General features: G+C 43.3%; 1 protein-coding gene across 3 annotated transcripts in view; it reads left to right on the plus strand.

Moving 5' to 3' along the window:
* The first annotated feature begins 1835 nt into the window (after positions 1-1835).
* The window catches only part of BRF1 (BRF1 RNA polymerase III transcription initiation factor subunit), a 177126-nt gene continuing 154255 nt past the window's right edge, over positions 1836-24706 (plus strand). The window contains exons 1-2 of one of the 3 annotated variants that reach the window (XM_030033139.2): positions 1837-2177; positions 16873-16953. In XM_030033139.2, coding sequence (XP_029888999.1) covers positions 1991-2177; positions 16873-16953 — 268 coding nt within the window. In that variant the 5' untranslated portion in view covers positions 1837-1990. Of the gene's footprint in view, positions 2178-16872; positions 16954-24706 lie in introns of all 3 variants that reach the window. The other 2 variants (XM_030033153.1, XM_030033144.2) reach the window with 2 other exon arrangements.

The following is a 24706-nucleotide window of genomic DNA, read 5'->3' on the forward strand; positions in this document are numbered from 1 at the left end:
TATACAAACATCCAGCTACTGTACCTATTCTGCTCAGTTTCCTTCCCATTTGTGGCATGGCACCTAATTTACTACATGTGGGTTGAGTGCTAAAGTGAGCAGTAACTTTCTTGGATGAAAACTGAGTTCTTTGATTCAGGAATTAATAACCCAAAGAGTTACAAAGCACGTTATGGCACCTTTGTTACGCAGAGCTCAAAGTGCTTTATTGAAACTGATTCATTATGCCTCACAAAAGTTTAGCTATGTACTACAGAATGATTGATTAGATTTGATTGATGAATTAATCAATTTTTGATGCATAACAAGTATTATACTTTTGAAATTCAAATGTGAGTGTTGCAGCCCCAATTTTATTTTCAGGGAACACAGGAATTGGCACACGGAAGACTAGAACACGAGGCCCACATTTTTCACTGTACGCCATGTGTTTTTACACAACTTTTAATTATTATAGCCTTCACAGGGTGTCAAAAATAATGTACCATTCAGCCACAGCGCAAATCGTGTTAGTGATACTCTTTTCCCCACAAATCAAACCACCTAAATCAGGAGGAAGGACAAGGATTGGCAGAAGGGAAGCGTTACCACCCTTGTTTTATCATACAGAAACCATGACATGAATTTATTGACTTACATAAGGTTAGGTAAGAAGTCTGTGGTGCAATGAATGAATCCTGGGGAAAATTTTAAGGAAGCCTCATGATCTGCCTTAAGCACAAGACACATCACCTGATCTGAAACACCGCGGGCCCACTTTTGCAGTGATAGCATATTTCCATACATTCTGTATGGCATGTCTAAATATTTTGATGGTTTTAATATTTTTACCAGCCGTGGAAACTGGTTTGCTGCTAGGTGACTGTAAAAGTGAGATTTGGTAAATAATTATTAGAAATCTTATACTAACACTATGATTGAAACAATAGACAAAAGTATAGCCAAGCCATTAACTAGTAGAGGTAGTTACTCAAAAGTTTTGCAGTTCTTTGCTCTTAGGACTAGATGTTCCTGTACGCTACATGAGAACAATGTTGAAACTGACTGCACGTGATTGAAACTGCGTTAAGCTTCAAGATCAAAGAACAAGGACAAGAATAAAGAGTTCAAGGACAGCCAACAAGAACTTCAAATGGGGTCGGTGGTCGCAAAAGCAGCCCTTCGACTCAAATGGATCCCTCATTGCGCATGATTGGGTGTAGGCAGTACTATGATAATCAGTTGCAATCATTTTTATGTATACTAATCTGATTAATATGCAATTAGTTATTCTATATAACCTGTTTGTGCTAAAGCTGCGGCACGCACGGCAGGTGGAACTATCCCCCGTGCATCCAGCGGTGCAATAAAGAACGCCTGCTTTCTAAAACTCCCAAACGAGTCTTAGAGAGTTCCTTCGCCCGGCTTTTCGCTATCAGCAGGACTGCGAACACCCAGGCGCGTTGCCTGGTGCTGGCAGACGCTCGCCACCGGCAGCAGAACACTTTAACATGGAGGACTGCAAACATAATGCCCCTTTTTGAGAGCGGGGCCCGCAGTTGCTCCTCAAGAAGCGCCTCCAGAGCCGTCCCCGGCCTCCCCAAGGCCTGGCTGGCAAAGCGCCTTCCCGCCACCTCGGCGAGGCCGCAGGAGCTCAGCGCTGCGCTGACAGACGCCAGCGCCTTCCCGCCGCTGGCCGGGCCGCGGGAGCCGCCTCAGTAACGGCCGTCCGGGGCCCAGGCGCGGTTCGCGGCCGTTTCTCCCGGGATGGCGAAGGGAACCCGGCTAACGGCGCTGAGGGAAGGGCGAGGCGGGGCGGGGAGCGGCAGGCGAAGTCTCGCGAGAGCCGGCGAGGGCGGCCGCCGCCGCCGCGCTCCTCCCCTTGCCGGTCCCGGCGAGCGAGGCCTGTGCCGAGGCCGGGCCGTGCCGCGGCGGTAGCGGCAGGGAGGAGGCGGCGGCGGCGGACCGGCTGGGGCCGGCGCCCGGGCCCGGCTCCGGGACGCTGGGCAAGATGCCGGGCGGACGGGTGTGCGCCGCCTGCGGCTGCTCGGAGATCGAGGTGGACGCGGCGCGCGGGGACGCGGTGTGCACGGGCTGCGGCTCGGTGCTGGAGGACAACATCATCGTCTCCGAGGTGCAGTTCGTGGAGAACAGCGGCGGCGGCTCCTCCGCCGTGGGGCAGTTCGTGTCGCTGGACGGTGAGCGCCGGGGCGGGCCGGGCCGGGCCGGGGCGGCCTCCCTGTGAGGGAGGACAGGGACAGGGCAGGGGGGGGTGAGGGTGCTGTGCCGAAGGGTTTGGGGGAGCGGGGACTGGGGGGGTATGGACAATGTATAGGGGAAAAGGTGCTGTGCAAGGGGGGTGCGGGGTCGGTGCGTGGGGGAGAGGGCGCGTGGAAAAGGGTGCTGTGCGAAGGAGGGGCAGGGATGGTGCATGTGGGAGCAAGCGCCGCACAAAGTGGAGACGGGGGAGGGAGGGGAGGGCAGCGCGCTGTGGAGGGCGAGGCAGAAGTGGGGTGGGGGGGAGGCTGGGACGAACGGGGAAGGAGCTGTGCAAGATGGGAGAGAGATGCTCTGTGTGCGGTGGGAGCGAGTGCGTGAGGGCCTGGAGCTCTGCGTGGGGTGGGGTGGGGGCATGAGAGAAGGTTTGGGGCTCTGCGTGGAAGGACTGGGTGCCCGGGGAATGGGGAGGTCTGTGAAATTGTTTGGGGTGGAGGACAGGAATGTTGGGTGTGTGATGGGTAGAGGGAGTACAGGGAGGCACAGAGGTGGTGTGATGGAGGAGAAAGAGGCTGGAAATGAAGGGTCAAGAGTCTCCTCCTGTAAATAGATGGGTTGGGGTGTTCGTGTGAATGCCCTGGAGGATGAGGCCCGTGTGCCTGGAAAAAGGCCATGTGAAGGGGGCATAGTGTTTGGAAGGGGAGAGAAGGAAGACGGGTGTGGGGAATGCGTACAAGGAGAAAGCAACATAAGCAAGAAGCATGGGAGGGAGCTTAGCAGTGAAATAAGGAGGACTGATGGATTGTATGTCTGTGGGGAAGAAAGAGGAGTTGTGGTGGAGAGGGCAGCACTTGCATATTGGAGTCTGGGAGTTTAGACTAGGATTTGTCTGATGCTGTTGCTGTCTTCCAACTCAGGGTACTGGCATTATGTTTTTTTATAGCTCATGAGCAGCTCTTGTATCCTTCACTTTTTCCTGTAGTGATGTGGAGACTACTTTTTTAAGGGCTTGGATTGCTTTTTCCCTCCCACCCAAAATTATGCAGGACAGATGGCATGCAAGCAAGAGCTCATTTTGGGATGCCTTTATCCTATGAAAAAAATATGAAGAAAAGAGAGTAGTGCACCATACTAAGGCTTTTTCTTCTGAATGAATGAATTTCACAGTAGTTTCCTAAGTTCCTTTAAGAGACTTTTCCCCTTTTCTGCAAATCCTGAGATGCTGTTGTTGGCTGATCTTTTTTGATGGATGGTGCATTAATTCCTTGATCTTGTGTAGCTGTCATATGTGACTGAAAAATAATTCTAGCACCCATGAAGACAGATAAACACTTGATGATAGGTGGGTGTGTAAAAGTGAAAATGTAACTGGAGCACATTCCAGCGTGCTTATGGTGGCTTTATCTGGCTGGCACAAGATGTGGTTGCAGGGGCTTCACTCTGGGTTCATGCTGTGATCTTCTAGCAAGTCCCCATGTGCATTAATGTATGTAGTTTGGTGAGGTGTTGTTTGTGGAGACAATAGAAAGGACGTTCAAAACAGTGCTGTTTGTAGATTTGCTAAGTTACTGCAAGGATGAGAGCGGGCCCTGTTTCACACAGTAAATACTTTAAGGAAATTTGGTTATGGGTCATTTATGCTGTTATAATTCTTTACATTCCAAAACAGATGCTTCTGTTGTAAATATTTTTTTTTTGCTGGACTTAAATGGAGTGATGCAAGCTAATCTGAAAAGATGTATTTGTGCTGTAATAACAGTGTCTTCATGATGTGTGCTTGTCTATTATGCTTATATGACACTGATCTAAGTATTTGGGAATGGGGAGAAAAGTCCCTTCCTGTGTAAGCAAGATAGAATTTATATCTCTGAGTGTTGTGCTGGCTGGGGAACTTCCAATGGAACATACATTTCTTTCAAGTCAGAAAACATGTGCTTGCTGAAAGCAACATTTTTTGGTAAGCTATAGCTTTCAGTGACTTCTGATTACATAAGCAGGTTTCCATCAAAGTTACCTGTTTTTAACACCTTCTCCTGTTTTTGTTGGCTCTTTAGGTCTGTGGCTCCAAGGGATTCCCTGTGTATGAAATGCCTTGGGCTGAGGCTCCTTGGACTGCAGTCTGGTGTTCACAGGCAGCCCTAATGTGTGGGGCATTTGCAGTGTCAGAGGTGCCTGGGCTACTGTTTTTGAGACCTTGGCTCTTGGTCAGTAGGGCTGTGTGACTCTGAGACTGTTGTCTATGTATGAGGGCTGTCAGGTTCTCTGTTGCAGAGCTGGAAGTTGAATGAGGCTCTTGGTGTCTATGGAGTTCAGAGCTCCTGTTGTGCAGTAAGATTCCCCAGACCCTTCCAAGATTCATGAAGGCTTCTATTTGTGTGCTAATATGTGTCGAATGGTTATAGATGCCTTTATTCATAATTTATTTTCATTTTCATCATAAAGAAGCAAAAGGGAATGGAAAGCACTGAGATACTGTTACTGACTTCTCTTTGGTACATCTAGCAAAACCTTTTATTTTTGCCAAGCTGTGTGTTAAGGATTCAGAATCTTGCAGTTGTTTGCTGAAGGAGGAAGAAGAGTCCTGCACTTCTCTAATGTTAATACAAAGTGGCCTGTCTAGATCATGCCAAGTCCTTGCTAGTAAGCCCAGCAACCTCACTGTAAAACATGGGAAATCCCTTCTTTTGTTCTCTCAGGGTTGGAAGAAGGTGTGAGATCACAGTTAGGTTTTCCCAGGCAGTATTTATATTCAGCTATCAATGTGCCTAGTGTAGGAAGCCCCAGCCTCAACACTGATGCCTTTCACAGGGAAGCTTGCTATAGCCAGTGTTTTCCAGTGCAGGTGTGTTTCTTTCCATTGTTTTGACAGTTTTAAAGCTGAGCGTTAGTGTGCTGAGAAAGAGTGGGCTTGTGCTTGAATATGACTGAAAGCTCTCACTTTGCTACTGTAGTGAGGTTTGGGGAAATGCAGGCTAGTAAGTCTGTTGGGCAAAAGGGCAGAAGCAGCGAAGGACGGAATAGATGGATGTGCAGGTAAATATGGGGGAAGAAAGTTTTTTGGCAAAGTGAAGGCATGCCTTGCAGATCTTTTGGAGTTTTCTGAAGAAGTCAGTAAGTGGACAAAGCAGATGGTTGGATTTGAAAAAGGAGGTTGGCAAGATCCTTCACCAGAAGCTTTTCAAGAATCTGAGCTGTTGTGGGTAAGGGAAAGTCCTTACAGAGCGGAGTAACTACTCAAATTATAAGAAATGTAGACTAGAAATAAATAATAAGTCTCCTGAAGGAGGTGCCAGTGAGATTCCATAAAATCTGTGCTGATGATCTGGAAAACAGGTGAATGGTGAGTTAATGAGGTTTGCTGGCAATGCAAAATTATTTGGGGTGGTAAAGACTGTAGAAGGACCTGTTGCTCTTGGTAGCTGGATAGTAGGATAGCAGGTGGGATCGAGAGTTACAGTGAGAGTTAGGATTGTTACTTTCTTCCACATGTGGGATGGTAGCATCTGGACTGGCTAGTATAACTTGGGAAGGAGATCCCTAGGTCTTAACGGAGAGCTCTGTAAAAACATTTAGCTTAGTGTTCATTCGCAGTACAAAAAAACAGAATGGGGAGGGGAATGTTAGAAGTTATGAGGAGAATATGACAGCATATACATACACTGTTACATATTCACAGCACTATCTGCAATTTAAATATTGTGTACAGTTCTGGTGTGTTTCTCTCTTTTCTTCTCCCTCCTCAAGAAAACCTCTAATAGAACTAGAAAAGATACAGAGAGGAAGATAGGCTGATTAAGAGTAGGGCTTCTTGAAGAGCTGCTCGGTTAGAATGACTGAATAGACTCAGCCTCTTCAGAATGGAAAAGAGATGATTGAATGGGGACATAGTAGAGGTCTGTAAATACAGTAGAATAACACGAACAAGGATGAGCGATTGTTCGGTATCACATAATGCAAAAACTAGGGATTGCTAAGAAATCTAGCGGCTAGCTTATTTTAAAGGTAGCAAGTAGGAGGTTCAGCAGCATTAGGAGGTTTTTTGTTTGTTCGTTTGTTTTTTCAGAAAAAAATTTATTGTGAATCTGAAGTCGTGGATGTTAAAAGTTCGCATGAGTCAAAAAATGATTGGGCAAACAGAATAAAAATGTGTCATGGCCATTAAAAAAAAGATACTATTTCTGGCTCAGGAAATCCTTGAGCCACAGATCTCTAGACTCTGGGAGATTATATGAAAGAAGCATCATGACAAGCTTTCCTCCTTTGTTTTGTGTTCACTTGTAGGCATGTATGTTAATGGACTCTACCATTCAGAGGTAGGATACTGGACTAGACAGTCCTTCGATCTGACTTGGCACAGCTGTTCTTGTGAGTCTTCAGGGGAAGATCATGTTCTTAGAGCTCTACAAAGATGCTTTTGAGGGTTTTGGCCATTCTTTTAAAGCTGGTCCAAGAATCAGGGGGCTGTGGCTTTGCAGCATGAAGTGTAGGTGTCCCTAGGTATTCATACTCGGGTTTTTTTTAGCTTTTGTTTTGGGAAGTGGTGAGCACAAAACTCCTCTGACTTTGACAGTTATATAGGTATATTCTCTCTTAAAAATGCTTAGCTAATTCTTCTGATCTCCTTGTGAGAAGTGGTAGTAGAGATATTTACAATTGTGAGATTCTGTGATAAGGTCTCCAGGAATCCAGGCTGCAAGGTGAAGATTTATTTGGAGTAAGGTTTATGAAGTTGCGCATGCAGTACTTTGTAATAAGGGCTATGAAATCTTCCCTGATGGTAGCTGGGCAATATAAAAGGAGATAGTGTGCTTATGTAAAGATGCAAAGAGAGAGCTAGGCCATCCCAGGCCTAATGAGATGCCCTTTGGAGATGGGCATGACCTGTCTGTCTCAGCATAATAAAGCTGATGCTCTTCATTGCCATGGTCTTGATGGAAATGGAGGATATGATTGCAGGTTAGCCTAATCCCACAATTCTTACCAATGCTGTCTGTCTTGGGTAGTGACATCATCACTTCTTGTGAGGTACCTGTTGCTTGCTGTGTCATGAGCTGGTAAGTTCTTTCACTAGCAAGGGGATACCCTCTTCATGCTCTGGAAGGGAGTTATTGTGTATCTAGAAAGACACAATTGATCTTCTGGTGGGAAAGTACTCACGAAGCACAAGCTAGTGAAAGCTTTGATGGTCTCCGTACTGATCCAGTTAATTATAATTCCTAGTACTGTTGTAAGTGGTCACAGCCAGGTAAGAGTCCACCTTGAGGCTTAACCCTGGACATGTTGTATTCTTGGAGCTTGTGAAGGCTGTGTGTTGTAACTGAGTTTCTGAGCTAAACTGATTTGACCCTGGAAAAGTCTTCAGATACTAGTGGGAAAGGGTCGTCATGCACATTTGAGCTCCAGGGAACTCTTGTTATTTGCACAGAAAATGTTTGAGGCATGTGCTTTTCCTGGCTGGGTCTAGTTTTGAAGAATAATTATCCACATTATAATTGATAGCCAGTTCAGACTGTCTCAAACTAGCCAAAAGAGGTTGCTCTCTGTGGCTTCTTGTCAAATTTGGGGAGCATTTGAATTAAAATTCCTCATTTTGCTAATTGGAATGAATGCATCCTGCTTTTTTTTTTTTCTTCATACCCAAGTTCTTAACAGACTCCTATCAGTCATAACATTTGAACGCATCGCAGCGTGAAGTACAGCAATACAGGGTCTAAGAGTGAGCTAAGTTTCTCCCTCTCCGTTATTATACTGTAATTGCATTCTGGAAAATGGAGCTCCATTGAGCCCATCTGCATTGGTTTTATGGCAGCTGCTTTTGCAGAAAGGCAAGTTGCGAGTCCTGCGCCGCATTTGAAGGTGGCAAATTTTCTGATCACCCTTTCATTGTGTCTGGTTGGGAGTCCTCTGTCTTGTGGTACTTGTTGGGAGAAACCGTTTTCACAAGTATTTACCCTTAGGCTGACAGGAGAAAAACAGAGTACAAAGCTGAAGAGAGTGAGGGGAGGAAAGCTCAACATGGTGCAAAAACTGATAGTCCAGGTCTCTCATCAGGTTTTTGTTTAAAGAAGCTGAGAAAGTGGAAATCTGACACTAATCAAAGGAGGAGAAAATAGACCCACCTTAGAGAGCTGGTGTGCAGGCAGTGTGGGGGCAAGCTGGAAGACACAACTGAGAAAATACAGCATGAGAAAAGGGCACTGCAAGGCATACTGAGCTTGTGATCCTGAAACGTACTGTGTCTGGGGAAGCTCAGCTTCTTTTTTTCCAGAAATCACCTTTAAATGCTTGGTAGTAAGTTGAGAAAAATAGCATCTGATAAGCTTCTTGGGCACAAACCATAAGGCAGTCTGGAAACCTGCCCTTTAGAAATTTCGGGGATCTTGTGTGTGTGTGCTGTCCGGTGGCAGGGCTGTCTGCTTTGCCAGGCGCTCTTGGCCCTTGCTGTCCCTGACCAGCTTCTCCCCACGTCAGACCCCCAGGGATGTCTGCCCCTGCCCCAGCAACTCCACAGCAGGGCCGGTCTCCAGCTCCCCACAGCCCTGCCCTGCCTGCCTGTGGGCCCTGCTGAGCCAGGCCCACGTCCTGCCTGGACTTAGTGCGTCCCTACGGTCCTGCCTGGCCATCCCGGGAATGTGTCTGACCCTGTTTCCCCTTGCTGGGCCTGATCCTGACCCCCACACGCAGGCTGACATCCCACCTGGCCTCAGCCCATCCCTGCACCCACAGAGGTGCCTGATGCCCTGGGCCATGGCTGCCCCATGCCTGCTACAGAGTTTGGGGTCACATCTCTAGTAAAAACTTAAATCAGAATTATTTTTCAGAAGCTTTTAGCTAGCTCTTAGCGTGTGTCTTCCCCAACCAGCTGCCTATTTTTACAAAACTGACAGAAACCCTGTAGTTTTGAGACCTCTGTCCCCCTCTCAGGTTTGTTTGAAACTGGGCAGAGAGAGGAGAGCAGTGGGCAGGGCTGCTGTGGGCACTGTTTTCCCTGGGGAAAGCAGGCTAAAAAATGGAGGTTAGCGTAATGAAATGCAGCCTCTGTAGTTGGAAGCAGCAGAACTGTGGGATGGAGAAGACAAGTTGGTGGAGCTAGGGGCATTTCTCAACTTCAGATAAGACCTACAGGATTGTGGTGGGTTGACCCTGGCTTGACACCAGGTGCCCACCAAAGCTGTTCTGTTACTCCCCCCTCCTCAGCTGGACAGGGGAGAGAAAGTATAACAAAGGGCTTGTGGGTCGAGATAAGGACAGGTAGAGATCACTCGCCAATTACCGTCATGGGCAAAACAGACTCAGCTTGGGGAAAATTAACTCAATTTATTACCAATCAACCAGAGTAGGGTAATGAGAAATAAAATCAAATCTCAGAACACCTTCCCTCCACCCCTCCCTTCTTCCCGGGCACAACTTCACTCCCGGATTCTCTACCTACCCCCTCCAGCGATGCAGGGGGATGGGGAATGGGGTTTACAGTCAGTTTATCACACGTTATTTCTGCCGCTTCATCCTCCTCAGGGGCAGGACTCATCACACTCTTCCCCTGCTCCAGCGTGGGGTCCCTCCCACGGGAGACAGTCCTCCACAAACTTCTCCAGTGTGGGTCCTTCCCATGGGCTGCAGTTCTTCACAAACTGCTCCAGCATGGGTCCCTTCCACGGGCTGCAGTCCTTCAGGCACAGACTGCTCCAGCGTGGGTCCCCCGCGGGGTCACAAGTCCTGCCAGAAAACCTGCTCCAGCGTGGGCTCCTCTCTCCACGGGACCACAGGTCCTGCCAGGAGCCTGCTCCAGTGCGGGGTTCCCACGGGGTCACAGCCTCCTTCGGGAAACCCACCTGCTCCGGTGTGGGGTCCTCCACGGGCTACAGGTGGATATCTGCTCCACCGTGGACCTCCGTGGGCTGCAGGGGGACAGCCTGCCTCACCATGGTCTTCCCCACGGGCTGCAGGGGAATCTCTGCTCCGGCACCTGGAACATCTCCTCCCCCTCCTTCACTGACCTTGGTGTCTGCAGGGTTGTTTATCTTACAGGTTCTCACTCTCTCTGGCTGCCGTTTGTGTCCCAGCAACTTTTTTTCCTTCTTAAATATGTTATCACAGAGGCGCTACCACTATCGCTGATGGGCTCGGCCTTGGCCGGCGGTGGGGTCCGTCTTGGAGCCGGCTGGCCTTGGCTCTGTCGGACATAGGGGAAATTTCCAGCAGCTTCTCACAGAAGCCACCCCTGTAACCCCCCCCCCCCCCGCTACCAAAAACCTTGCCACACAAAGCCAGTACAAGGTTACTACTTCAGGTAGGAGGGTTATAGAGTAATTGTTGGCTGGCCACCAAAGTGGGATTCTTGCCACACAGGACTTACCCTGCTGCTGGGATCTTGGGTGAATGGGCATCACTGGTGTGTCCATGTGAGATTGAACAGTGTGACTGTCTTGACTCAGCTGTACTGTTTTATGGTTGACTGCTTGGAATTTCTATTTGTTTTGGTGGCTTTTGATTAAAAATACATAATAAATTACTAATGCTTGTTCTCTTTAAATGCTAGGTTGGCATTTATTATTTGAGATTTACAATAACTAGTGTGAATTAAAGTCTTTTAACTTACTCTTACATAGTGACTAGGCCAGGAGGTTTTAGGATGGTGATGACTGTACAGACATAGTCATAGAAATGTGAGGCTGCAAGGGGCATTGACAGTATTAATCCAACTTCAGCACCGAGTCAGGATCACGCAGAGCTCATGGCTCTTGTGCAGTATACATACACTATGACTCTCTGTCTCCAAATGTACATGAGTTTGCAAGATACTAATTTGAGGCTGGTGGGAAGAATGTTGCTTGTGGAAAAATACCTGCTTTTGCAGCTTTTGCTCATAGGGAGAAAGGAAAGTTGTGAACTAGTAGCCCTTAACACACCAACAAGTGTTCATTAAAACTTCTAGTGTAGGAGGCTCCACAACGTTTGTAAGTAGGCTGTTTCAAATATTAGAATATCAAGGAAAAGTTTCTTCCTGCTAATACAATTTTTTTTTGGTTGCAAGTAAATCATAAGCAACTTACTACAGTGACGCACTTGTACTGCCATAAATGCTGAACATGTACCCTTACTCTGCAGTGTCCTTTGACAAATCTAATGTAGCTTGCCCTTTAGTAAAGCTGTGGTATGCTCAATTTTTCAGGCGTGCCTATGGAAGCTTACTGAAAGGTTTTGCATGTACTATTTTATCCTTAAAAACTTCGTGATGGTTTTCCATCTAGGAGTGTGAGCTACATCGACCTCAAATGTAGAACTTGACTGGTGTTTGAATTGATCAAAGTATTTCAGTCTTTTGGGGTTTGTGGAAATGGAAAGTTACAGTCAGCAAACTGGAAAGAAGGGAGGGATTATATACAGGGAGGAAAAGCTTTCATAAAATTTAAGCTAAGCTTACTAGCTATTCATCTTCTGTGCCTTTTTTTCCTCTGAAACTTTGTAAGATGGACAATTACTGTCACAGTAAGTGCTAGTGAGACAGTAAAGAGGATGAACTCTTATGTTTGTATCAGATCATGTGTTTTTGTCTGGTCAGTTGTTATGTACAATAAAGGATTTTTCTGTATTTTTCAATATTACAAAAGTGGAAGGAGTAGCCGTTTTGTTTTTACTTGGTAGTTGTTAATTGGTTCCCTTGTAGGATATATTGATAGACCAAATCCTGACATAAAATATTTCTTATAGTGCAGCCTCCAACAGTCCTGAAGTGGGTTCTGCCAGTAATACACTAAACTTGAAATGAAACCGCTGGATACTGAAAAGTGAAAATAATGTTAATATCAGCAAAATTCCTCTTACTTGTGGTCCAGATTTCTAGAGATGATGCTAATTCACAGTTAATTTGAAATTATGTAGAGTGGTCATGATATAATTTGCAACACAGAAGAAAGTATGGATATGCTGGATTTGCAGGCTTTTTTGGGAAATCCTGAAGAGTATTTACCTGTTATACTTTGTTCTAGGTTTTCTCATTACAAAACCAATTCATAATCATGTTATGTTGTTAGGGAAGAGGGGAAACCTGCATCTACTTCATGCAAATAATAATTATCCGCTATATGTTTTAGTGAGATAAACTGAATCAATTTTTGCTTCTCTTCTGAAATCCTCCAGGTGGCAATCTTGCATCAGTTAAGTGTATAGTGGTTTTTTTTCTGGCATTGAGTCTTTTATATGCTGTCCTTGTGATGGCAACAAATGCTTGCTTGAAGTGCTGCAGAGTATACTGCTGTCAGTTGTGAAAATGCTGAATCGTGCACGTAGCTTGGACACAGACTGGTTTCATAGACTTGTGCAGCCCTAAACTTGGGTGTGGTGAACACAACAGTATATTTATCTCTTTGGTTGGTAGTTATGAAAATAAGCCCATAGATAGTTAGCTGTGATGGAGTAGATTAAAAGTCTGTCTATGTAAGTTATTCAGCAGTACCATTTCAGCAGGCTGTGGTGCATGCAGATCCGTTAACTTCCCTGTAAAAATGGCTGAGAAAAGAATTATTTTGGTTACAGACTTAAGTAGTTTTGTGTGTTCAGAAAATGTTAATCACATCATTTTGCTATTGTAGGCATGAATTGTGATGGGACATTTACTTACTTGAGTAGGAAGCTCATTAATTTTTCTTAGATTATCTAGTCTACCCTGATTATGCAACTGTTGGTGATGCAGTCTGCATTCTTTACCAGACCCAGATTTTATGCTGGGTCTGTAAATACGTGGGTTTTAAACGGAAGGTTTTTCTCCTACCTTGTCCTGAAGAAAGGGCTGGTGTTTTTTGGTTTTAATTTCACAGGGAAGGATTTTGGTAGGACTGGTCCTATCAAATAGCAGATACACTTCAGGTCAAGTTGCAAGCAGCTTCATTCTCTGTCTTCACTTGCTCATTTATGTAGAGGAAACAAAATCCATAATGCTGGGACTGAATCTGTTTCTTCCTCAGGTGTTAAATCTGAAACTCAGCATGTCACTAGCTCTCAGAAAAATGCCCTTTAAGCTGCAGATGCTCGAGTGGCTGCTCTTTGTCCCCTCTGTGTGGAGGGATGTGATAAGTGCTCTTCCTGCTATCTGTCTTCTCTTTGTTGCTGTTCAAGGTTACCACAGACTTCAAGCTTTGCTTGCTCCTTTTACTGCTTGAGGAACATTTTTGTAGAGAAGCAGGGTGATGTGTCTTCCTTCGTCAGTGGGTCGGTGGAGCAAAACAGAAACAGCCAAGGTGCCTGGGTTTGACCCTGCGCATGGCAGCTGTGCCCTCAATTGTGCTGCACAGAGCAGACGTGGGGATGGCTTGAGGGACGGTCACTGTAGTTCAGCACTTGAGTAATGCAGGGTTATGGGCTGGGTCTGGCCCCGTGTAAGCTTTGACTGAGTATCGTCAAGTTTTCAGGTGTTTCTCCTTCATCTTCAATTCTCTTTTGGTGTCTTGGGGACTGTAGCCCACTGAGAGGACCACAAAAAAGTTGAGTAGCTGTACTTTTGAGCTGCATAACACATCTCTCCACACCTTCTGTTTTCCAAAATTTCATGTAAACATCCGAAGCTAACTTGGAGAGGAGGCTTCAGTTATGCAAAGCTGAGAATCTGAGTTAGTTTCTAAAAATAATCAGTAGATGACAATGTACCTTGTGAGGTGCCACCTCATGAAGGAGGGTATTTGAGTTGGCTTAGGGAAATATTAGTGTTAATGTTGAAGATTTGGCAGGCAGTACTTGAAGATACCAAATACTTCTCAGATATATTTTTGTGTATCTTGAAAGCTGAATGTGAAAAACCAAAAGCTTGTTTAATTCGCTTTTGAAGTTGTAGAGGGAAAAATGGAAAAGGTCAAGAAATGTAAAAATTTCAGTTAAGCTGGGATGTTAATTTGGTTGTGTCTAGTGATTGCTGTTCCTTTCCTTTGTACTTTTTAAATGACTAGCTTTGTAGGGATTTTTGTCTTTAAATGAATTTGATGATTTCACAGTTTTCTTTTTTAAGAGTTTATCTTTTTATTACCCAGCTGAACAGTTACGTTAATGAGTTTGGTTTGCATTCTGCATGTAAAGATGAAAGCTGATGGTGAGACTTCATAATCAATGGCAACATTAGTTTGCAGTTCTGAGAGTGTAAGTGCTTAACAGACTAGTTTTCTGTCAGTTTTCAAAGCCAAATGCTAATTAGAGATGTACAGTCTTTCCAGTTAACTCGCTGAGAAATGGGCACATCAACTCTGATAGCAGAATTTGTCTTTCAGATAGCTCTGCTAGGATCTGCTGCAGACTCTATAGCTTGGAAAGAAATTACTTTTATGTACAATGTTATATCTCGATGTCTAATGAAGAAGAATCTTAAAGAACGAAAACACTGAAGTCTCAGCTTAATTTTATTTTGTTTTTATTCTTTCTGGATTTTAGCTTCTGCGTAAGTTAAATTATTTTGTTAATAGTATTGCTTATCACCACTGTAAAATTGCTTTTGCGCAAGCTTTTTAGTAGTGACAGGGAAACCTGTAAAAGAGTAAGGTAGCTGTTTTGACAATGATGGTCCAATAGAATTCAGTATTTTGGTGTGTTCAAAGATAGAGGGGACTGAAAAGTGGAGCCTTTGTTCTCAGGAGGGGCAACGGTGCCTTTGATGCAAGTGCTGGATGTGCCTGCTACCTCCAGCCTGCCCTGCAGTTTGTTCCTGCTCTTGCCCTGCAGTTTGTTCCTGCTCTTGCCCTGCAGTTTGTTCCTGCTCTTGCCCTGCAGTTTGTTCCTGCTCTTGCCCTGCAGTTTGTTCCTGCTCTTGCCCTGCAGTTTGTTCCTGCTCTTGCCCTGCAGTTTATGGCCTCCTCCACTGTACTGATGCTTGAGTGTGTGCTCTCCTGCTGCAAATCAGACAAGTGAGGTAGCCTGTGGTAAAGCAAACCCCAAAACAACAAAAAAAGCAGGGTAGGAGGTAGAATTCCTGAAGTTAGATTTGCTACTGAAGAAAAGGAACATAAAACTACTGCCACTGTTGATATAATTTTTGCCAGGTAATCCATTCTTATTAAATGTACACCAAAAATGTTATGTGTGCTAGGGTAGTTTGGTAACCTCTCTGTTTTGCCTCATTGGTTTGTTTTGGAGCATTTGTGGAAATATGAGACTGCACCTATAAGAATAGCAAGGAGACACTGCTGTCTATAATAGTCTGGAGGAAATAGAGTTGGGAGGGTTACCTCTGTATCTAGTGAGGAGGTCACTATTGAATATTTTTCATTTCTAATTAAGATGTTGAACTGAAGTACTTAAGATGTGGAGCATTTATGTGGGAGCTTCCAATTATTGTTTGTTGAAAGGATCTGTTAATAAAGTGAATGTGAAATCGGTTTCTGTTGTGGATAGCACTGGGAACCTAATTTAAAGGTTGTATGGAAAATTAAGCTTCGAAGACTTATAGACAATAATTCTGCAGGAATATTAGCTTTTCTGGTTTTTTTTTCTTCAACATGGATGAACATTAAATACAGCTGAGAGGAGACTAGACAAGAAAGTTTACTAAGAGTGAACAATTTATGTCACAGTTTGTCATCATTTGTACCTGCTTTGGAAGTATCTTATTCAGGGGTGTAGGAGAAATGTCCTCAACTGCTTTCAAGTGACACTTCACTCCTCTGTATGTTTCTATTCCAAAGCCATTCTAGTTTGTTCTAGAGAACTGGTGTAAGATGAGAAAACATAGCTACAAGAACTTGAGGAAAAACTGTAGGCATCATAGGCAACAAGGTGACTTTTTTCCCTATTCTGAAGAGCAGACTACTTGAATTAAGAAGTCCAATTACTAACAAATTACTTGTTTTAAGTCCTGTGCAATTTAGCTTTTTGGTCTCACTTGCTGTTAAGCTGATAGATTAGAATATCCTGCTTGAGGTAGCCTGATTGTTTTTAAAAAAACTTCCTGCTTTAGTGGCAGACTATTTCTGTCCTTGGTAGTTTAATTACCTGTTCTGCGAGATTGGTTTGCATGAGTAGTTCCATTGACTCCCAGCAGACTCTGCATTCAGGCTTCTCAGCATTGGCACGGATGCATAAACCAGCCTCTAGTTTATGCTAATTTACAACTCAACTTATTTTAGTCTCCAACCTTTCAGGCTATAAAAGTAGCAGTTCCAGACCTGGAGTTTTTGTAGCCTAGGTGTCACTGTGTGTGCCTAATGTTAAACTGAAGTCATTTTAAAGTGTTACATCTGTAGTAGCCAACACAGTCATTATTGAATGCTAAACATGTTTTATGTTCTGTAGTGCCAGTAATTAGCTATTAAAATTCTGTATTGAATATTCTTCAGACCAAAAATATTAACTAGGCAATTGTTTCATCATTTACTTTGAGAAATATTTTACAATATTGATTTTCATGTTCTACCTAAAATAGGGGTTGTGACATTTTTGTACTTTCCTTGGAGCTGAGATTTGGAGGGTTTATGGAGCCATGTAATTCTTATGGTATCCCAAGGAAGAAATAAATTGCACAGGATTTGTACTCGATGACTTAAGCACTTTTGTTGCCCTTCTTAATGTAATTTGGCATGTTGTAGATTATACAGATACTGAATATAGTGGCACAATAAGTTTTCTTTTAATATTTTAATTCAGTTACTGCATTTGACATGTCTGTCTGTCTTTTTTTTTTTTTTTTTTTCCCCCTAATAGGTGCAGGCAAAACACCAACTTTAGGAGGAGGATTCCATGCCAATCTGGGAAAGGAGTCACGAGCACAAACTCTACAGAATGGTACTTGCAAGCTTTAGTCTTGTTGCCATGACTTTTTTTATCAATATGGTTGATTACAATTAATTTTTAGTTTTGAATGTGACCTCAAAACCTTGGCAGGCCACTCGTTATTCAGTCGACAAGTCTGCCTAGTGCTGATTTTACATTGTGCTCTCATTTGGTTGTTATACCTGATTTATGAGGTCAGGTAGCTGGCTGGCAAAGGGTAATGGCACCTGACAATACTATTGTAGTTTAAAAGGGCCTTTTCAAGGTTGACATGCCCATTGCACCTTTTCATTATCTGTTAACCTATTGTGGCTTTTTATTTTATCAGTTTTCAGGGTTCTTGAAATGCTTTATGCATGTTTATTTTTAAGTATAATTGTTGAAATGCTTTTGTTTTTATGCAGTAGAAGTGTGAGACAATTCATATATTTATGCACACTTCATAGTAATTGTACTTAATATGTGACTGTTGAATAGAGAGGGGGAAAAATGGAAAAAAGATTTTAGTGTCCAGAGGATATTTAAATAAATACTTTCATTACATGCTATACATTCTAATTTAGTTCTATATAATCTACACTCTTTAAAGAGAGTGAATAAAAACAGCTTTTATTCCAGAAACAGAATGGTCTTCCTGTTTCAATTGCTGTTACTCATATCAATGGACAGGAGTTGTCATTTTTTGGCTAATTAATACTCTTGTCTCATGACTTTTCGAGATGACAGCTGATGGACTGTCATATCAAAGACTCAGAAGCTGACATGTAATTAACCAAGGGATGTAGGTGGGATTTACTGATACGGTGCTCATTTTGGGGGGATATTTTAGACACAGGTATTTTCCTAAATTAAAGTATTATACATGCAACTCAAACACAGAAAATCTTATCTGATACTATGCCTGCATAGGTATACAAAGGATAAGATTGATCTGATGATATATCTCCATAGGTACAGAAAGGTTAATATTGATCTGTGTTACTGAAATATAGCCAGGTTGCTTTACTGAGCATTATTCAGCTGATTTATATACAGATTGTTTTATGAACAGAATGTTTTATTCAGCTGTTTGTACTGAACAGTATTGAGCCCTGCTTGTTTGGCAGAGTAAAGCTTGCACTTTACGTGAGCTAGTTGTAGAGTCAGGTCCAAAGTTACTATCTTACAAGTTTTAAAAATGCCTGTATAAAGTTAACCTATATAAGCAGTAGAAAAAGACCACTACAATACTTTTTACAGTTAGTGAAGTTTGTTTTTGGATGAACGCACTTTAATCAAAACTCTAATTTTGCACAGGCACTTAAAAAATAAATTGGCTTGTTGTGCATAAGGACTGCCCAGTTCCTTGTCTTTAATTGTAGAAAAGTAAAATGCTGAGGAGAAAAAATGCTGTCCTATTGCTTCTTGGAGTGTTTGAATTCTTCAAAAGCCCTTTTGGTTATGCTGAAAGGTAATCACAAAGACAGCGTAGGCGTTTTTCTGGAATCTAAACATGGCTTTTTTCTTGGATGAGTGTTTGCTGGGGAATACGTCTGAGCATCTTCCTTCACCGCAGCTTTTGTGGGGGGGGGCCCCACCGAATCATACACAATGATTCTGACTTGGCTAAAGTCTATCAGCATCATATACAAGAAATTATAGTTGCTTTAAATGAAATTATCTCCCAAACAGTTTTGAAACAGGAACATAATTTGTCTTTTTACCTGTATCTGTCTGAGGCTCTTTACGGGTTTTCTTCTCTTTTTTGTGGCTATCCTTTTGGTCTTTGATTTCTGTAGCCAACCTGCATTTGTCATGCTGCCAATCTGTCTCTGGGAAAGTTCTTTTCAATGAGCTAAGTGATGTTCTTGCTCACTCCCAGGCATGACAACAGCAGCTGATATTTCAGGTAGAGCAATTGGTGTTTGAAAGGCTTTTCTCTCTGCTGCTGTATAATGAGCTGGTTGTCTGCTGCATTTAATCACACTTTTAGCTTTACATAGTTTTTAATTGCAAATTGAGCTATGGCAGTGAGCTTACAAAATCTCACCCTGCCACTGTATGCCCATGATCATGGCTGCTTTTTTTGTGAAACTATGTTAATATCTATTGTATTTAGACTTGAAAGTGTATCAAGGTAAATGAACTTACTGTATATATTTTAAAGAAAAAGTGTGGGGTTGTTCATTGAGTGAAACTGAAGTGCACTGATAGTTGACTGTATTAAAAATGAACAGTTATCCTTGGAGCACTATGCTGTCTGATCAGAAAAAATGCTGAGCTACTTATTTATTTATTTGCTGGTACTACTACGTTTGCATTTCCAAAGTTAACTGAGTTGCAAATGAACTGCTGAAATTAGCTTCCATCAGGATGCTGGTGCAGCACAGCTTGTGAGCACGCTTCAGGAGGCCTACTTGCTGATGGCTCTTACGTCAAGGCTGCCTGCTACCTTCAGTAGTGAAAGCATATGATTTTCTCATATATGGTGCTCTATACAGGCTATTGCCAAAGTGAAGAACCAGACTCTGGAAAGCAGGGATGGGTGGTGGAGCCCAGATTGCTCTGGAGGTCGTCCCCAGTGGATTCGAGAGCAGCTGAGAGCGTGTGTGTGTGTGGTCTGAGAGTGCTGGCAGGTCTCGCACTGTGCCTGTTCTGCTTGCCAGCAACCTGCAGGCTTGACATGATGCAGGGAAAAGTCCAGCAACGGAGCAGGGACTTGCTGTTTTTAAAAAAAAAAAACAACCCAACAACCTTCCTCTGCGTTCCCGTCCCTCCCCCACGTAGTTTGGGCCAAATTCTTCCTTGCCATAATGTCTGTCTTTTGAGGGGAGGTGAAAGGGAGGTGATCTGGGCTCGCTGTCTCTTACTTAATCACTAGCAAAGCAGCTGGGGTTGGCTGAATGTATGATGCTGCTATTTTTTGAGGCTTTTAATGAAAAGATACTCAGAGTTAGACGAAAACCAGTTTTTTTACTAAAATACCTAACGTAATAATTTTACAATTTTTTTCTTTTCCTCCATTCTAAAGTGAAGAAATGCAGAAGTAAAAATCTCCCAACAACTGCTCAACAGTTCTGGACTGTTCTACAAAATCATTATTTTGTGCATTGGTGTTTATATATATATATATATATATGCTCTAAACAAAGCCATGGGCAAACCCTGAAGGTTTTATAGTTTCCAGGTTTTAAGAATGTCTAATACACAGAACTAGTCTCCCTTATCACACATGCCTTTGCTGTATGTTTCCTTGCTATTTATAATGCGGTGGTGCATGGCAGTTCATAGTCTCTGCCTTTCTTTGCTGAACCAGCTGATATTTGTGGGTGTTCGTTTGGGAATTGGCTGCTTATAAAAACTGGAGTCTTGTTTACACTTGCTAAAATATTTATGCAGGAAAGACTTAATACAGTTGTATTTGTTCATAATCAGTTTCAGTGTGTGGTACTGTGCTAACTGAGCATGCTAAGCTCCAGAACTTCAACGAGCTCAGGTCCACAAATGCTTTGTATCTGTTCATAGAGCTCGTTTTTTGTAGTGAAAACCTGGACATCTATGCGATGATGTGAAGAGGTGTTTTAACTTTGTTTCAAAGGATTAGACAAAATAGCCAAACAGTACTGGTTTTGTGAGAAAGAATTAGGAACAAAATACTAACTCAGAGAGGGGACCCTTTGACAAGACTTCTTCCTCTGTTGTCTGAGCCTCTTCAAATTGCTACAGTATTGCCCAACTTTTATGGTTACGCACAGGGCTGAAATGCAGAGTTCTGTCTCTTTAAATCTCATTTTACAGCTCTGCTGCATTGCATAATCTCTCTAAATAGCCAGTTTATTCTTGTTTCCTTGCAGGCAATCTGCTCTCACTATATCCATGTCGGAGTCGTAGTTACAAGGGAGTTGTTCTTGCCTTGGAGCTCTGATACTTTCAATAGTCTTCAGTGGCCAAAAAGAAAAGGGAGAGGGGAAGGAAGGTCAATGGCATGATTATAACTTGAAAGCTTCAGTTGCAGATATTCAAATTTGGTTTAAACTAAGTTTGAAGATTGCAGCTGCATCTAGCTTAATCCAATTTCTGAACTGTTGTGCTGTGTTTTTAATCATTTCCTTAAATGAATGTGTGTTTTCCCTCAGTCCTCTTAAATACCAAAACATAGCTAACAGTATTTTAATGCTAAATGGAAGGCATTTCTGAAGATGTTCTCTAATGCATTTTTGACTGTTTACATTTAAACTATTTGCTTAATTCTTTAACCTTTGTTGTCATCACTAATTTTATAGCTGGTTTATTACAAGTGATTATGGAGGGCTCTACTTCCTGCCAGAACTATACAGCGTGAATTAGACCAGGACAATATATTATACGCTTGAAGAACACAAGTATCCAAAGAAGAGGAACGGAGAACACTATTTAACAAAACTAAAACAACAAGGGAGGAGAGCATAGTAGAATCCTAGGATAATTTAGATTGGAAGGGACCTCTGGAGGTCCACAAAGTGGTGGCTTTGAAGTTGCATTAAGCTGCTCAGGGCCTAGAGCAGCTGAGCTTTGGGTATCTCCAAGGAAGGATATGATACAGTCTCTCTGGACAACCTGTTCTCTAATGCTTGACCACCCTCACCATGAAGAATTTTTTCCTTGTATCTAGTCAGAACTTATTTTGATGAAATGCGACTCTTGCCTCTTGTCCTTTTGCTGTGCATCTCTGGCAGTTCTGGCTCCATCTTCTGTACAACCTCCCACTGAGTAGCTGAAGACACCAATGAGACCTCCCCCTTAGCTTTGTTGTCCTAAGACTGAGCAAATTCAGCGCTCAGCCTCACGCCATGTGTTCCAGTCTCCTAATCATCTTAGTGGCTCTCTGCTGGACTTGCTCCAATATGTCAATGCCTTGTCTTGTGCAGAGGAGTCCTGAACTGGACAAAGTACTCTAAATATAGTCTCATAGGTGCTGAACAGGGCATAATAATCACTTCCCTTGACCTGCTGGTGACAGTCTTAATAATGCAGCTCCAGGATGCAGTTAGCCTTCATCACCGCAGTTGGGTGCTGCTGAGTCATGTTTGGGTTTTTGTCCATGAGGAATCTAGATCCTTGTCTGCAAAGCTACTCCCTCCCAGACAGTTCCCAGCCTGTTTTGTTGCCTTGCAGTTCTTCTGTCCCAGCTGCAAAAAAATTGCATTTGCCTTGTTGAACTTCATGAGGTCTCTGTCAGCTCATTTCTGCAGCATCTTAAGATTCTTCTGAATAGCAGCTCTGCCCATCAGTGTATTGGCCATTGTCCCAGTATGATGTCTGCAGGCTGGCAAAGGGAACCTTGTGTCCCATTGTCCATATTGTTAATGAAGGCATTAAACAGTATTGACCTCAGTATTAATCCCACTCATAAGTCTGATGGTTAAAGTGCTGACCACTACCCTTTGAACCTGGCCAGTTTTTCACCCAACTTGCAGTTCACCCGTTTAGTCTGTACCTCCTCAATTTGGCTGTCAGGGTGCCTAGGCAGAATGATGAAATGGGGCAAAGGAAGAGCAGTGGTTACTATTTACCTTGACTGCAGTGTGGCTTTTATTGCAGTCAGGCATGATCTGCCCTCATTAAATCTGTGCTGGTGGTTCCTGGTAACTTTCTTACCTTTTGTGTGTTTGGAAATGGTTTCCAGGTAGATTTCTTCCATAGCCTTCCAACAGACTGAGGGGAGGCTGACTTGCCTATAGTGTCCTACGTCTCCCTCTGGAAGAAAAGCCTGATGCTTGCTGCCTTCTAGTCATAGACAACTTCCCCTGATTCCTACAACTTTTTAAAGATGGCAAAGATACATTTTTCCAGCTCCCTTAGCATCCTCAAATGTATCCCATCCAGTCCAATTGACCTGTGTATGTAGATTTTGCTTAAGTGAGTCCTTGATCAGTCTTTCTCTACCATGGGTAATGCTTCATTTCCTCCAAACGCACATAGAGACACCTGTGAGACCTGAAAACAGACATTGCAACAGAAGGCCAAGGAGACTCATGAGCTGCTATAAAGCCAAGCTGCCACATGCTCTGCCTGCTCAACTTCCTGTACGTCAATATGGAGTGTCCTTGTGCTTTGGGGAGACTGTACTTGAAGACTGAGCAGTCTTCCTGGCCCCTTTGGCCTTCATGGCAGTACTTCAAGGGGTCCTGCTTACCTGCTTACTTCTCTGAACAAACTGAAGCCTGCCCTCTGAAATCCAGTGTTGTCATTATGGTACCCATCTTCCTCACACCCCTCAAGATCTTAAAGTTTATCATCTCAGGGTTGCTGTAGGCAAGCTTGCCATCAAACTTTATGTTCTCCACCACTTCTTCCTTTCTAGAGAATGGTAGGTGTATCACAGTGCTTCTCCTACTCGACCTGTTCCTGACATGCTCTAGAAGTCCACTGTATTGCTTGTGCCCCACTACGATTCCCTTCCAGCAGATGCTGGGGCATTCACCCAGGATGAGAACCAGGACATCTTCCTGTTGCCTAAAGAAGGCTTCATCTTCGAGATCAGGTGGTCTGTAGCAGGTGCTCATAACAGTGTTTTCTTTGGCCTTGCCTCTCATCTAGACCCATTAACTTTTTATTGGCCTGTCACTTGTTTTTCAGCAGAGCTTCACACATTCAAGCTGTTCCTTTGTGTAAAATGAGTCCCCTGTCACCTTCCCTTTCTGTCCTTCTTGTGGAGCCTGTAACCATCCATTTCATGACTCCAGTCACGTGAGCTGTTCCGCCATGTCTGTCACCCCCCAGTGAATTTGTAGTTTTGCAGCTGTGCATAGACTTTGAATTCTTCCAGATTGTTACCTTTGCTGGATGCAGCCTTTTCTTTGACCCTTCCTCCTGTATCAACCCCTGTCTCTGGCTTTGATTTCGGTAATGAAACTTCTAGTCTAGTCTCTCTGCCATTTTCTTGTCCTTCTTGCTTTCATTTCTGTTGGGATAGAAGCTAATCCTAATCCTTCCATCTCCACTTTCAGTTAGTAGCCCATTGGGTTTTCTCTTGCTGTCCTTTAAACTAACCATTGCTTAAAGTTCTCCTTCTCTGGTTTTGTCTTATATCCTCCTAAATTTCTTTACTCACTAAGGCTTTGAAAGACTTCCTCTTCTGGCCAGACCATTGCTTCAGTTTTACCCTCTTTGATCTGTCTACTGCCTTGTCCCTTATGAGTCCTTTGTTATCATTAACAACTTCTATCTCATTCATTTCCTTTGTCTTTCTCCATCTCTCCTTGAAAGAGAATAAAGGGCATTTTCCCCTTTTCATTTGGGATTATCTTATGTGTTTTTTGTGTGTGGGTTTGTGTTTTTGGTTTTTTTCTTTTGGTAAGTTCTTTTTTGTTTGTTTGTTTTGGTTTTGTTGTTGTTGTTGTTTCAAGTGCAACCTTTTCCTTTGGTAAACTTCTTCATTCTCAACAATCCTCTTCCATCTAGTCCCCTGTCATGGCTAGAGCTAGGGTGGCAAAGTTTAGATGTCTGTGTGAGCTCATCATCCTGAACTCCTTTCAGGGTCCCTGTATAGAGACAGACAGATTTAGGGTGTGATTAATTGAATCTGAAGGGAAGTCAAATGACTCATTCTCTTAAGTGTCTGTTTCTCTTCACTTACTGAAAGGAAGTCTAGATTGACTAAGCTCAGATGCTCATCTCTGAAGATAAGGGTGATGAATCCTAAGCTTTTGTGTCTGTATTTGTGTATCTCCTTGTTGACACAGACTTAACATGGCCAAAACTGAACTACTGAATTGCATCCTACTGCTCTTCCCTTTTGCATGTT

This window comes from Aquila chrysaetos, chromosome 2, assembly GCF_900496995.4.
Source record: "Aquila chrysaetos chrysaetos chromosome 2, bAquChr1.4, whole genome shotgun sequence".
Classification (NCBI taxonomy): Eukaryota; Metazoa; Chordata; class Aves; order Accipitriformes; family Accipitridae; genus Aquila; species Aquila chrysaetos.